The sequence below is a fragment of the Argiope bruennichi genome, chromosome 3, assembly GCF_947563725.1.
Source record: "Argiope bruennichi chromosome 3, qqArgBrue1.1, whole genome shotgun sequence".
Lineage (NCBI taxonomy): Eukaryota > Metazoa > Arthropoda > Arachnida > Araneae > Araneidae > Argiope > Argiope bruennichi.
In genome coordinates, this window is record NC_079153.1 from 103383771 (window position 1) to 103397717 (window position 13947).

The 13947-nt window shown below is 28.0% G+C and overlaps 1 protein-coding gene across 1 annotated transcript; it reads right to left on the reverse strand.

Moving 5' to 3' along the window:
• Nucleotides 1-1261: 1261 nt before the first annotated feature.
• On the reverse strand, nt 1262-11536 carry LOC129964033 (glucose dehydrogenase [FAD, quinone]-like). Its single transcript, XM_056078696.1, has 11 exons — nt 11322-11536; nt 9412-9614; nt 9082-9271; nt 8323-8454; nt 7696-7817; nt 6932-7102; nt 6006-6159; nt 5299-5462; nt 5016-5193; nt 3114-3339; nt 1262-1883 (listed from the first exon to the last, which is right to left on the reverse strand). The coding sequence occupies exons 1-11, from the start codon at nt 11437-11439 to the stop codon at nt 1682-1684; spliced, it is 1860 nt and encodes a 619-aa protein (XP_055934671.1). The 5' UTR covers nt 11440-11536; the 3' UTR covers nt 1262-1681.
• Nucleotides 11537-13947: the final 2411 nt, after the last annotated feature.

Consider the following 13947-nt stretch of genomic DNA (forward strand, 5'->3'; position numbering starts at 1 on the left):
AGGAAAATAGAAATTTTGTTTGATAAAAAAACTGGTATATTTCTATTTCCTATTAGATTTTCAATGAATTTTCATAAAAATGAATTTGATAACACAATCTATACATAATAAAAAAATAAGATATTAACACAAATATAAAATTAGTTTTTACAGTTTTGTTTTTCGCAACCAGAAAACTCAAGTACAAAAGTTTTCAAAAACTGATTGCAAAAAGTCTATTACGCAAATAAAGTTATTTTGCAGAAAGCAAAATATAAACGTAACAGGATGAAATAATGCATAATAAATAAGATGAAATAGTTTTTAAAAAACTGACCAGGAAGAAATAAAACTTTTTGAAAGACTAATTTTTCAGATCTCACTTTAAAAACGTATAATAAGTTTCGAAGTTTATGATAACAATATTATTAAAAATGTTATAAATTTAAAAAAGTTTTGCTATTCTTTAAAATTATTGTTAAACTTTTGTTATTTGTTATCAATAATTTAACATTAAAATATTTTTAAAAATTGCAAAAATATTTGGAAATAGAATATTTTTTTAGAAACATGCTTAATAATAAAATGTGATTTAATTTATATCGTTTCAATTATTCTTGAATCGAAGAATGGGAATAAAATTTCCAAAAAATTAATCTCAAAGATTAATTATTCCAGTCAATAATTAATCCCAAAGATTAATTATTCCAATCAATAATTAATCTCAAAGATTAATTATTCCAGTCAATAATTAATCCCAAAGATTAATTATTCCAATCAATAATTAATCTCAAAGATTAATTCCAGCATATTAATTAATTTAGAAACATTATACATAAGATTTCATTTTTGTACACTAAAAAAATGGTATCAAATTAATTAGTTCAATAAACATTTGTCAATAGAAAATATGAAAAAAAAAAAAATCTGTGATATTTGACAAAAAAATACGTAATGCTAAATGTATTGACAATTTATTACATGCATCTGCGTCGTCATATGTTTTATGTGTAATTATACACGATAAAAATATAAATAAATGCGCATGATAAAAGCGACTTATTTGTACGTCAAACATATTATATACCTTAATATGCATATATTTAACACATAAATACAAACTTAATTCAAGGTATATGTAAAGTGCTCTACATTTTAAGCTACATAAATGTTTAAGGAATTTTCTAGTTAAATTAAAAAGGGAAAAGAAATATATAGAGTAAAAATATACTGTATCATTTGTATTATATAATATTAATATCATTATATTTTTAAAAACATTTTTTTAAAAATTCACGTTTCAGACAAAACTCTAGATTTTTCAGAAATACAAAATTTATAAACTCTAAAAGTTCAAAATATTTGGATTTTTAAATTCAACAGTTTTTTTTTCATTTCCTATACTGATTTTGTATCGTATTTTTAATCAGTAATCAATCAATTATCTTTTATTTTAATCAGTTTTTAATCATTTAATGTTTAGTATATGTGGTTTAACATAGATATAAAATAATAACAAACCATGCCTCACAAATCTGATAAACTTTCTCATATGAATGCATGTTTCAAAAACACATATCAGATGTTCGGCACATTAGAGTTTTATCTGAAAGAGTAAAAATTTCTCAAAAATATTTATTCAAGTACAGAACTAAGAATATCTCCCCGCCTCCCCCCGAGAAAGCAAATATTACAATATCGTTTATTTTTTAAACCAATCGAACCAGCTATATTCTTTTTTGTATTGTTCTTCTGGATTACAATTCTTCCTATCTGGATTGTCCTTCTTGATTAAGTCGGATGCTTTTTCTGCAATCATGATGATAGGAGCATTCGTGTTCCCAGAAATGATAGTTGGCATGACAGATCCATCTACAACTCGAAGGTTCTTGATGCCCTTCACTCTAGAATTAAAGAACAAAAACAATTTAATAAAAGCTTGCTGTAGCAGTGGTGCAAGGATAATCACACTGGCTACTCCACCCCGTTTATTAAAGGCATAAAGGCATGCGGATTAAATCTGAGATTAGATAATGAGGTTGCTCAAGTTAGCCAGGAAAGTTACTTATAAATGTTTCTGTGAATACCAAAATGATTCTTTCTTATTTATGCTTTAAGAAAAATATAAAAAATATTATTATTTTCTTATCTTACAAAATCTTAGAGTTGTCCCATAAATTTCAAAGATTTCGCAGGATAACCACGCTGACTACTTCGCCCAGCCTAATTAAGGAATTCGAATAAAATCTTATTGACCAGATCGCCATGATAGCAACTCTGGCGGGAACTATGATTGAATCCCAAGGGTCATCACCGGCCACTGTAGAACCTTTCCCGCAGGAAGCGCGTCATATCATCGACAGGAGGTACTCGACTCCCACTGTTTCTATACTCACCAGGGTGGCGAGAACCAATTGCCATGCCGGGAGCTTTTCATCCTCATTTCGAAGTACCTACCCGGAGGGATGTAGTGTAAGGGTAAATATGATTTAGAAATAAAATATTTGTGTCAATCGTTTTCACTATTTTTCGCTTTAAAAGATGAAACAGCGAATATATTTCGAATCTCAATAGAAGATTTTTCTCAGAAACCTCAGCAAGAACGGATCAAACCTATATATTAAAGTTCGTCAGTAGAGAAATGAAGATGGCAAAATTCTCTAGTGTCTGCCATCTAAAAATTAGGAAAATTATACATTTCTTATTTTTAAGCTGAAATATTGTGTGCGTCCGGAATGCATTGCATTGCTTTAGAATCTACTCCAGCTTTCGGCGACCGGCGCATACACGGTAAATCTGCAATGGAAATAAATGTTGAACCCAAGCTCTTTTTCTTCTAGAACGCACAATCGCTAGATGACTGTGAAAATAGAGAACGCCCTGATCAATAGATTCAAACCAATAAGACTTTAAAAAAAAAATTTGATTTTGGCGACACAATTCGTATCCATTTCCCAAAAATTAAAAAAAAAAAAAATGTGCTGAAATCTGTTGAAAAGACCTTCGTAATTCATGGATTTCGAAAATTTATAAAATTTCTCCGATTATTCAACTACGATCAAGTGAAATATAAAATGAATTGAAGCGTGTTCAGTTACACTAAATCAATTTGGGAAAGAAACGATGCGACTTACTTGAGTTCAGGATCTAAAACTGTAGTAGGATCATTGGGGTTGCCCATCTTGCAGGTACCAACAGGATGGTAGAGATTAAAGACGTAATTCCTTCCGAGACATCGCAGATATTTATCCGAGTAGATTTTGTATTGTTCACAACCGGGATGCTTAGTCTGGAACATTTTGGCTCCAATTTTTTGGAAGGCTGTTGTATTTTCTACTAAGTACACACACGCCTTCATAACTGCAAAAAAACATTAAAATTTATTTTCATAAATAAATTTTAAGAAAATTAATAAAGTAGATAGTTATTTATATAGGTTTTGAAAGCTTTTGAAGGCAAACTGAAAATTGTTCAGTTTTTATTAAAAGCCAAAAAGTAAATAGTAAAATTTACTTCATTTTTTTAATTAATAGATATCATAAAAATACTTTTAAGCACATTTTTATTAATTTATCAATAGGTAGAAACTATTTTTATGGATTAATAATGTTTTCGTTGTTATTATATTAATTATTTTTCTTTTGAGTCATTAATTTATAGTTCATTTTTATAAATATCATGGAATGATGGAATCTGTTTTTCACAAAACTCCAACCAGACTCTCACGTGAGATCAAAATTTAAATAAAATTGATCAATTGATTATTAGTATTTAAATGAAGTATTTAAAATATTAAAATAGTGCATTTAAAATATTAAAATTGTGATTAAGAACGCAATCAAAAATTCAAACCAAATGGAAACTATTGATTGTAAAAATCAATTATTTCTATTAAGAAAATCTAAAATATTTCCTGAATATCGTTGTAAGTTAGAATTAAAAACATCAAAAAAGTCTTTGGCAAATTTTATCTTAAATTTTTACATTGCATTGTTCAACTATAATTAAAAAATGCAAAATTCATCTTGATTACATTCCTGATATTAAAAAAAAAGAACTCAATTTTGAATATCGAAAAATCCATGTAAACTTATTCAAAGAATATTTTCGGTAAATCTAATTATTTTTTATAGATAGAAGGACTTAGTTGTAAAAATTGTTCGATTTTTCGTAAACTTTGAAGAATACGATTAATAATATAACACAGCAAATATTGTACCTTGCTCTTTACCCTTTTTTTTTATGAAGTTTGATTTCAAATAAATAAATAGGAAATCCGAATTCAGAATTATCAATTTTTTTCTTTTATTAGCTAACATTCGATATAAAAACCCATTATAAATTATTCATTATAAACATGATAGATAACTAAAAATAAAGGATAGGAGGGATCCATTGGTTGCATTTTGAATAGATAAAGTTGGCAAAACTTCTGAGACTAACAAGTTTTAGAAATGGAAATTATATCTATTTATCAGATCTAATCGAGTGACTAAAAATAATGGACTCTCAAATCATTCGTATTCTAATAGCAGTTCTTTGGATAGATTTCATATAGCAGAAAAACATTTTCAAGATTACAAATGAAGAAGATGAAATCTGAGTTAAGATTTATGATTTGTCTTTGGAGCAATGATAAGTCAACCATCTAACTCTCCGACCCGCCACGAAGATACTGAATGACCGGATCGCCGCAACAGCAACATTGGCGGGAACTGTGGTTGAGTCCTAAGGGCCGTCACCGGCTAAGGTACAACCCTCCGCGAAGGAAGTACGTCTCGTCATCGATGGGAGGAGTCAGATCCCTCCACCTATTAGTGTACCCTCCAGGGTGGCGAGATCCAAAAACCATGCAGGAAGCAACTCATCCTCATTTCGAGGTGCCCCTCCCCCGAGGATTTTGGAGCAATGATAAAGTAAACAAAACTTAAAGTATACGATAGTTAATAGAAGTGATGAAATAGGATGAAATGTTGAAAGGTGTGAAAGTGGTGGTGATAACAATGATTAAGTAAAACAATAAAAAAAAAACTAACCTTCAACTAATCTATCCAGATCTTCTTCGACTTGAAACAAATTTGGATCAATGAGAGGAAAATCTTTTGGATTGGCCGAATGCAGTCGAACGGTTCCTTTACTTTTTGGACGCAGGTAACAAGGGAAGAAAGTGAATGTGTTTTTTCCGGTATATGGAGCGTATACTCTTCTGTACACCTGGAATCGTATAAAACAGGATTGTAGATCTATATTATTTTTCATATTTTTGAAAAGAAAATATTCATTTAATAATATTATAACTGCAATTAAAAAAATCATTACCTGAGAAGTCATTCCAACTGTATCACTTAAAATTTGACCATAGTCACTGGCTGGTGAGCCAGAAGCCAAATGGATTTCCAGGTCCGGCCAATCCAGTTTCGGATTTTGATACTTAGAATTTATATAAGCCATACCTTCGATCCCAGAAAAGCTGGTCAAGGGACCTGAAGGGGGGACAGACAAAAAAAAAATGAATAAAGTTTTTCACTTCTCTTTAATTAGCGATAATTTACCTTGTCTTATTAATTACGAATAATGTTGCAAATCCTGTACCTTACGTTGCAGTCAAATTTCAGTTTCATATCAATAAATTAATTTTGAAACATGTTTTTTACCTTATTTTTAATAACAAATTATTTTTATTCATAATGCTAATAAGTAAAATTTAAAAAAAAATTGTTATGTCTATCAAAATGATAAAGATAAATTTCTGTTGAGTAAAATTTAAAAGCACAAATTATTATTTAGTTATTTCAATCATAGTTATTAACGCATATACAATTTATGATTATGCCAGTACATAATCTGTATATTAATAATATAGCTGCACACTATGAAGTTTATTATGTAGTCCATACTAACTTACTAACTCAGAATGTGATAAGTAAGCATTTTAATTCAAATTCAAATTTAGTAAGGAACTGATGATTAAACATATGCTAAAAACACAAACAGAAAAACAAAACATATGAATGAAAGGAAAATACCTGTTCCATTTCTGATGAATTCTCGCAAGTTGAAAGGATTGGTGACTTGTCCTAACAAAAGAGACTGTGCATCTTTTGCTTCAAAATTCAGAGATGCTGTACCGACATGGTCCTGTAAATTATCACCAACTGGTAGATTAGCCACAACAGGAATCTGAAAAGAGAAATATCCAAACCAATATAATAAATTAGAATCAGTGTTTTATTTTAAAACATATTGTCGGATTAAAAATTTGTTTTAAATTTGCCCTTAAAATGATGTTATTAGAACATCATTCTGAATAGAAATGTTTTAAATTTTAATCCTAATTGTTAGCATTATTCAGATTAGATATTATTTTAAAGAACAATATTTTTAATAAAATTTTTTTATTTCTTTTAACATATTTTATATTTACATATTTTTTATATATTAAATATTGCTGTTTCTGATCAAGAATTGAATGACACTTTTTGATAATTTTATATCGTTTGTTTCAGTATGGTTTAATCAACAATGTCGACGGATATAGGTATTTCATGGCTATAGGCACTGTGAGACTTTTCTTTTAATAAACTGGTTAATGTATTGTCGCTTTTAAGCTCATTTTTAACTTAACATCATGTAAATAATTCATTGAAATGCATATGTTTCCATTTAGACTTAAGACTTCTTGTTGTTTATAAATACTTTAATAACTAAATTAAGGGCATGAAAGAGTTATATACCGGTATATTTTTTATTTGATAAAGTATTAATATCATCCTAACATTATAAAATTTGTAGTTTGACAAATTTATTTATTTAGAAATCAGATCAATAACATATTTATAATCGAACACATGGTCGAACCATCGGCCCGAATCGGTTGTCTAGTTTGATATTCATCGCATATTAACCACTCAACAAATCCGTCCAATTTCAAGATATTGAAGGATTGACTTACTCCAAATTTCCTCAAGTGTTCCTTAGGTCCAATTCCAGAAAGCATAAGAAGTTGAGGTGATTGAAATGTTCCTGCACTCACAATAACTTCTTTCTTGGCTTTTACTGTATAAACATGGCCATTTATTTCAAATTCAACGCCAGTTGCTACTTTTTGATCACTGATAAGAACCTAATTAAAGAAAAGATAAATGGTTGAAGTATTCATAATTAACCGAGATTCGCAATTAATCGTCATAAAAATCAAATTTCATAAATGAAGTTTTTTTTAATGATTTAAGTTGATATTATTAAGTTAATGTATATTATTATTTATATCTTTTCGCTGTTTCTAAATTTCAAAATAGAAAATACTTAAGGCATACAATAGAAAAGCTTTATTTCTTACTTTACATCCACGTGAAACTCAATAACAGAATAAAGTTGCAAATTCTTTTTTATATTTTGCACGCAATTATTTTCATACTAATAAAATAAATATCAACAATCGATAAAATTTCTTTAAAAATTATTGATAATTGGTGAAGTAATTCTTTCTTATTTAAATTCTCCATTAGTCATGAGAGAATATAGAATGTAATAGAAAAATTATCTATATTATATCTATTGAAAACTGTGCTAAATAGACATGAATGAGATTTCAATTTCGATTTGACATCATGCGTTATAAATTTCTAAAGATATAAAAAAAATTAAAAAGAAGATGATACTATAAAAATGATACAAAAATATATTAGGATACATAAAAAATATCTTTGTGCGTACCTTCCGTGCGTAAGCATTGCTCACAATATGCAAATTCGGTCTGTCTTCTGCAGGTACTAGGAAAGCTTTGGCAGTGCTGCATCTTTTACCTTTTCTTATGGTTCCTTGGAGTTTGGAGAAACCTGAGAAAGAATCAATCTTGCTTTATTAAAAATAAAATTAATTCATTAAGTCATTTATTTTCAACATTTCGTTCTTCCGATTTTTTTCCCCAGATATCTCAGAGTTCTACGGAAGAAATTTTCGTATTCTTCTGACTCATGAATACGACAAACAGGCATGTTTGTCGCATTTATTGAAGCAAAACAAATATGTAATAATTAATATTGTGCAGTTACTTTTTCTCATATAACGTCTGATTGCACATAATAATGAACTTTGAATTATTTTTCCAAAATTAGGAATTATACATTTTTTACAATCTTTTGTAAATCATAATTTTTTTTTCAAAAAAATAATTTATTTTACTTATGATACTGTCATACAATGAAAACCGATTTATTACATGCTGATCTTTTCCTTAACATTAACAACTAATTTGTCTAACTACTTTTAATCCAATATTAATTTGGAAAAAAATTGAATTAATGAACACAAGTTTATTCCTAAAAAGTTCCAATGGCTTACCTGTTTGTTGTTCGCCATTAATGTCTCTGTGCTCAAATCCCAATTCCTTTCCCGCTGCAATGAATGTCTGCATCAAAGTACTGTTATACTGAATATTGCTCACGGTCAATAAACCACCTTTTCCGTGATATCCTAAAAAAAGTATGAAATAATTAGTATTGTAAGCACACTGTTTTATTTTCCTTTATTTTATTAATTTTTGAGGAAAATGAAAAGAAATGAAATGTGAAAAGGGAACAATAGAAAATTTTGTTTATGATATACAAATAGTATTTTTTCTTTTACTTATCTTAAAATAAAACAATTTTTCCAAGTTTTCATTTATTCTTAATTAATTTATTTTCCCAATTTAACTTATATTTTTCTAAAAAAATTGTTTTTCTCGTTTTTAATTGGAATATATACATTATGATGAATTAAGAATCATTAATATATAAACATTCAAAAAACACTTTCGACGAAATTCATAATAAATTCATTTGACAACTATACGGATTCATAAAATAAAATTATTCATAAAGAGATAAGAGGCACGTAATACATTTTTGTACCGCAGATCTATCTCCAACATGCTGCCTTTGAAAAAAAATGTTGCTTGTTATTTTTCCAACATTAAACTTTGCTAGAGGTATGGGGGTACTATTTAACTGCTGTCTGCGTCATTTCTTATCTGATATTGTACAGAAAGTGACATATCTGATACAAACCGGGTGTGTGCACCAGTTTTAATGGCAGAAAAGTAAAAAAAGGTAGTCTTACCATTGTTTGCTATTTCAGGGTCAGTATTGTCTTCTGATTTAAGGAAATATGGGAATACATCTTTCCAAGCCCATCCCTTAGCTCCATTTTTGGCCCACTGTTCATAATCTCTTCTATTTCCTCTGACGTACATGAAAAAATTGATGAGACTTGTGCCTCCAATACCTTTACCCCTGGGTACTGGTAATTGCTAGAAAGATTAAAAAAAAAGGATGTTTTTTTAGCTAAAGCAGACAAAATTGAAAGAGAATTTTTTTTAATAATGTGACATCCCTGACAAACACTGATTAACTAACTCTAATAAATTAATATTTTTTGAGCAATAGTTACCCTGTTTTGAAATCCACCTGCAGCTCGTTTTTGTGGCGTCGTCTTAAATTGCCAGTCGTCATCGGTCAGCTGTAAGAGAAAAGCAGCTGCTGGTATTTCTGATAAGGGATCCGCTTTTCCACCGGCTTCCAGCAGCAGGACTTTTACGCAAGGATCTTCAGTGAGGCGAGAGGCAACAACGGATCCAGCAGATCCGGCCCCAACTGGAAGAAAAAGATATATCAAATCGTTTCCATAACTTTATTTTAGTTTTATGATTGGAATTTCCTTTTTGTAGCCTTAAGAAATTAACGAGTAATTTAACATGTTTTTCCAATGAATAATTCAAAATAATATAATAAATTTAGATCTAAAATGATCATATATATTATAATACATCACTAAATGTTGAAGCAAACTTTAATTTAAAACTTTTCGCTATTTCCTAAAAATTGCTACACATTGTCTGCTCGAAAATGAAAAATAATATATATAACAGTGTATTAGATAATAATTTATATTTCCATTTACTTTTACAAAGATCGCTTTAGAAAGGGGTCCTAATATCAAAGTATTAGATTCAATTTATTAATGAACATGCTATTGAATGAAATGGCTCTTAATATTTGCAAAGATCTATCTTGATATTGTTCATGCCCTATGGTTATTCCTCTACTTAGGTAACTGAAAGGGTGGACATAAAACGCTATATTTGACAAGAAGGGATTATCTAGATTGATAAGGTTAGCCATGATTCCCTTTTGAAAAACAGCGAAAGAGGGACTATATGTAAGTTGAAATATATTCTACTTCAATTTGCGTTGCAGAAATATATATTTTTAAAATTTACAAAAGGAAAAAAAAAAGCATTCAAAGAACAGAAACTGAAAATACAGCTACAATAAGATAATAAGAATTGTTTTTTTTTTCTTCTTAAATGAAAGATAATCTTGCTTCTAATCTAAACGAATTAATTAACATGTTTTTAATCATAACGAGATTTCATGAGATGAATTTCTCAAAGCGAATCGAAGTTTTGCTGTGGTATAGAATTAATATGATAAATATAACTTCTCATGATTACTTGGGAAATAAATTGTAAGAACTGACAAATAAAATTGAACTTTTGCTAAATTAATGATAACAAAATGATACATCCGCAACTTCTAATAGAAATGAAAAATGGTCAAACTGTAAATCATTTACGTGAAAAGTGTTAATATAAAGCAAGAACGTTACATTTATTGTGCTTTTTGATCGAAAATTAATTTTTTTAATTTATATATTTTTTAAATAAATAGATTTCATGTTGATATTTCATATATATATATATATATATATATATATATATATATATATATATATATATATATATATATATATATATATATATATATATATATATATATATATATATATATATATATTCAAGAATTTAAAGAAATTAGGATGAATTAAGTCTAAGATTTGTAATACTGAAAAAAATTAGAAATGTGGAATACTGTTTGATAATTTATAGCACCATGTTAAAAATAAAATTAATAAAATTACTCCATATTTAAATATAAGTTACCAATGGGTGTTGAAATTTAACTATCAATTATACTGAAATAATAATAACTTGAATCTGTAAAGCTCTTCTAAAAATTAAAATAACTGTAACTTTAACTCTAAGTAATTGCTTTCTTAAAAATTAAAATTAAATTTATTACAACCAAATTTAATAGAGGAAAAAAAATAAAAAGACAGCATTATGAGATAAAATTAGCAAGATAATTCCTAAGTTATTATTTAAAATTCAAATGCAATAAAATTAATTAAACTAAACTATGAAAACTAAACTATGAAATTAAACTAAAAAATAAAAAGAAATAAATGATAAATAATACTAAATTCACATACAATAACAACAGCAAAATTCGTTAACTCACCAACAATGTAATCATATTCTTGATCAAAAGTTTCGGAACATTTCGGCGAATAAACTGTATAGGCTAATGCATAATAAAACAGTCGAATAATAGCGTTCTTCCCCGTAAAGAATACCATGTTGGTGGCCTCACCGGTATAGACGTTGGAAGTTCGGAGTAGGGACAAGAAAAATACTGGACTGCTCAACGCAGATACTCTGCTTGTCTACTTTTTCGAATAAGGGGGCTTCCTTTTTAAAGGGAACTGGACACAGGGTAGGATGAGAGAAGGGGGCTTATCATTACGGAAAGATTGTTTGCAAAAGAAATTCAACCAATCGTGCATGGCTTTGGTAGTGACGTAGTTGCCAAGAATGGCGCGATTGACGCCAGTATGAAACAAATTTGTAAAAATATTTCCGAATCCTTCACTGTAAAAAGGCGGCAAAAAATGTTGTATGGTTTTGTGATAAAAAGTGGGTTTTGATCGACTTTATTCATAAAAAGCCGGCTGTTTGGAATCCACTGAATATTCATAATTAAAAAAAAAATGTTATACGAAGAAATTCGTGCAAAAATCATCAGAAGATGAAGCCCCGTAGAAAGTCATCCAAACCCAAGAAAATTTATTTTCAGAATTAAAAAGAAAAATATTATTAATGTTTATGTGAATTGTCTTCTTTTTGTGAACTATATTTGATCAGCTCGAATCTTTAATTTTTTTTAAATAATGGTAGAATTTTTGAATTTCTAAAATATGTAATTAACATCTTTCATTCAATAAAAAAATTATTTAATTCTTATGCTGTTGTGAAAGTTAAGTTTTTTATCGCTAAAATATTGTTCAGCACATTATATAATACATTTGAGGGAATTGTAGAATATGAATGATTCTGTTATTGTTTAATGTTTTAATTAAAAAATAATAGCGAAGTTTTTATTTTTAAACTTAATTGCACATCCAACCACAGAAGCATATTTTTTAGCATATTTCTGCGTTAAATTTGATTTTCACAATTTAATCTATAAAATACCAATACAGACACATTATGCAATTATTAGATTCTTTTTTGTGCTTAAATCGATCTTTATTACTGAAAAATTAACAAAATTGATGGGATGCCAATATATCCCAGGATTAATAACAAAAATAAAACTGTTACTAAAAATAAGTATAGCAAGTAAGAAAACTAAAAGTAGCAATAAAAATCCAATATTAAGCAGTAATATACGGAATGCATGAACAGGAATTCCACTAACGAAATGAAGTAAACTACAGATATTCACAAAACTAAAACAGCGAATAAAGAGCGATAAATTTACCATAAAGTACACCTGTGTTTTTAGTTTTACCATACAGGAAATCCCCCGTGATGTCACTACATATGTTTCTTTGTGCGTGTTTGTCCACGAAAGTGTAGACGGAATTTGGCAATTCTGATAAGGCCGCTTTTAAAGGCTTAATTTTAAACGAAAATTCATGATTTTCCTGAACAAATATAGGCTGCGATTTCAATGAATATATTTTGTTTCATGGCAGTTTTTCAATATAATTTTCTGATGCACGTTTTGTAACAATTGTGTGAATACTCTCCTTTAAAAATTAAAAAAAAAATGTTATAATAACGAGCTTTATAATAAATTTTATTTATCATGTTTTTTTAAACTGAAAACAATTTTCCAACTAAAGTCTTAAAATAAACGTTTTCTGTAATGAGCATATTAACTTATCGTTTTCTGATTTCACATAGTTTTTTAGAATTCTAAAAGCCTGTACCTTCTAAATATTTTTGTATTTAATGTTTTCTTTAAATTTATTTTAAAACAAATTTTCTAATTTATGAAATATTTTCATATTTTACCCATTCATAATACAAATATTTTTCAGGTATCATTATAGATATAATGTAGCATTATTTAAATCCTTAAACATTAAGAAAATAAGTCTTATTCTGATTCTCTGATTCTACTGTAAGTTTAAAGTTTAAATAATTTCAGATATTTCAATAATCAAGTAAAATATTTGCACTTCTTATTAGAAGATGCCTTTATTTTACTTAAAAAATAACTGCAAATATGTAGCTTACTACTTCTTTTTGTAGATGACCATGGCTTTTTAAAAGTGCTCCAGAAAGACCCCAGAATTCTAAACCAATTAAAAAAAAGGAATATTTATTACTGAAAATTATAAAGCGCAAAATTTAATTAAGAGGATTTTGATGTAATTCTTTAGCCAATGCCCCTTTGTTAATTACTTTTGATAAAAAAATTGCTATTATTTTTAAGTAATTGACATTTGGCATTTCCCGACACAAGAAGGCTTGCTTGAATCAAAAGCTCCGATCTATTTATGGTCAAGTTTGAATCCTAGTACCAAAATGAAATAAATAAATGAAAATACGTTTCAGAAAGTTGCCTTTCAGTAAATTGTATAAGAAAATTCGATACGAATTTTCATTTCCCTTCATAAGAAAAAAATATAAAATTTCATTTATCTATTACACATACACATACTCGTGAATGTGTAAGAGTCTACGTTCTGAAAGATTTTGTCCAAAACTTGATATAATCAGCATTTTGATGATGAAAAATACGCTGTATTCCAACCATCTAGTTTTTTGTGTTTTTGAGTTATCGTATCCACATG

What these genes read in the sequence shown, in the direction of transcription:
- LOC129964033 (XM_056078696.1), bottom strand. Translation starts at nt 11,439, where the DNA reads ATGGTATTCTTTACGGGGAAGAACGCTATTATTCGACTGTTTTATTAT. An exon ending in CCCTGAAATAGCAAACAATG is followed by an intron (nt 8,455 to 9,081) that starts GTAAGACTACCT and finishes TACTTTTTTTAG; the next exon opens with GATATCACGGAAAAGGTGGT. An exon ending in GTTTTAGATCCTGAACTCAA is followed by an intron (nt 1,884 to 3,113) that starts GTAAGTCGCATC and finishes CTTTAATTCTAG; the next exon opens with AGTGAAGGGCATCAAGAACC.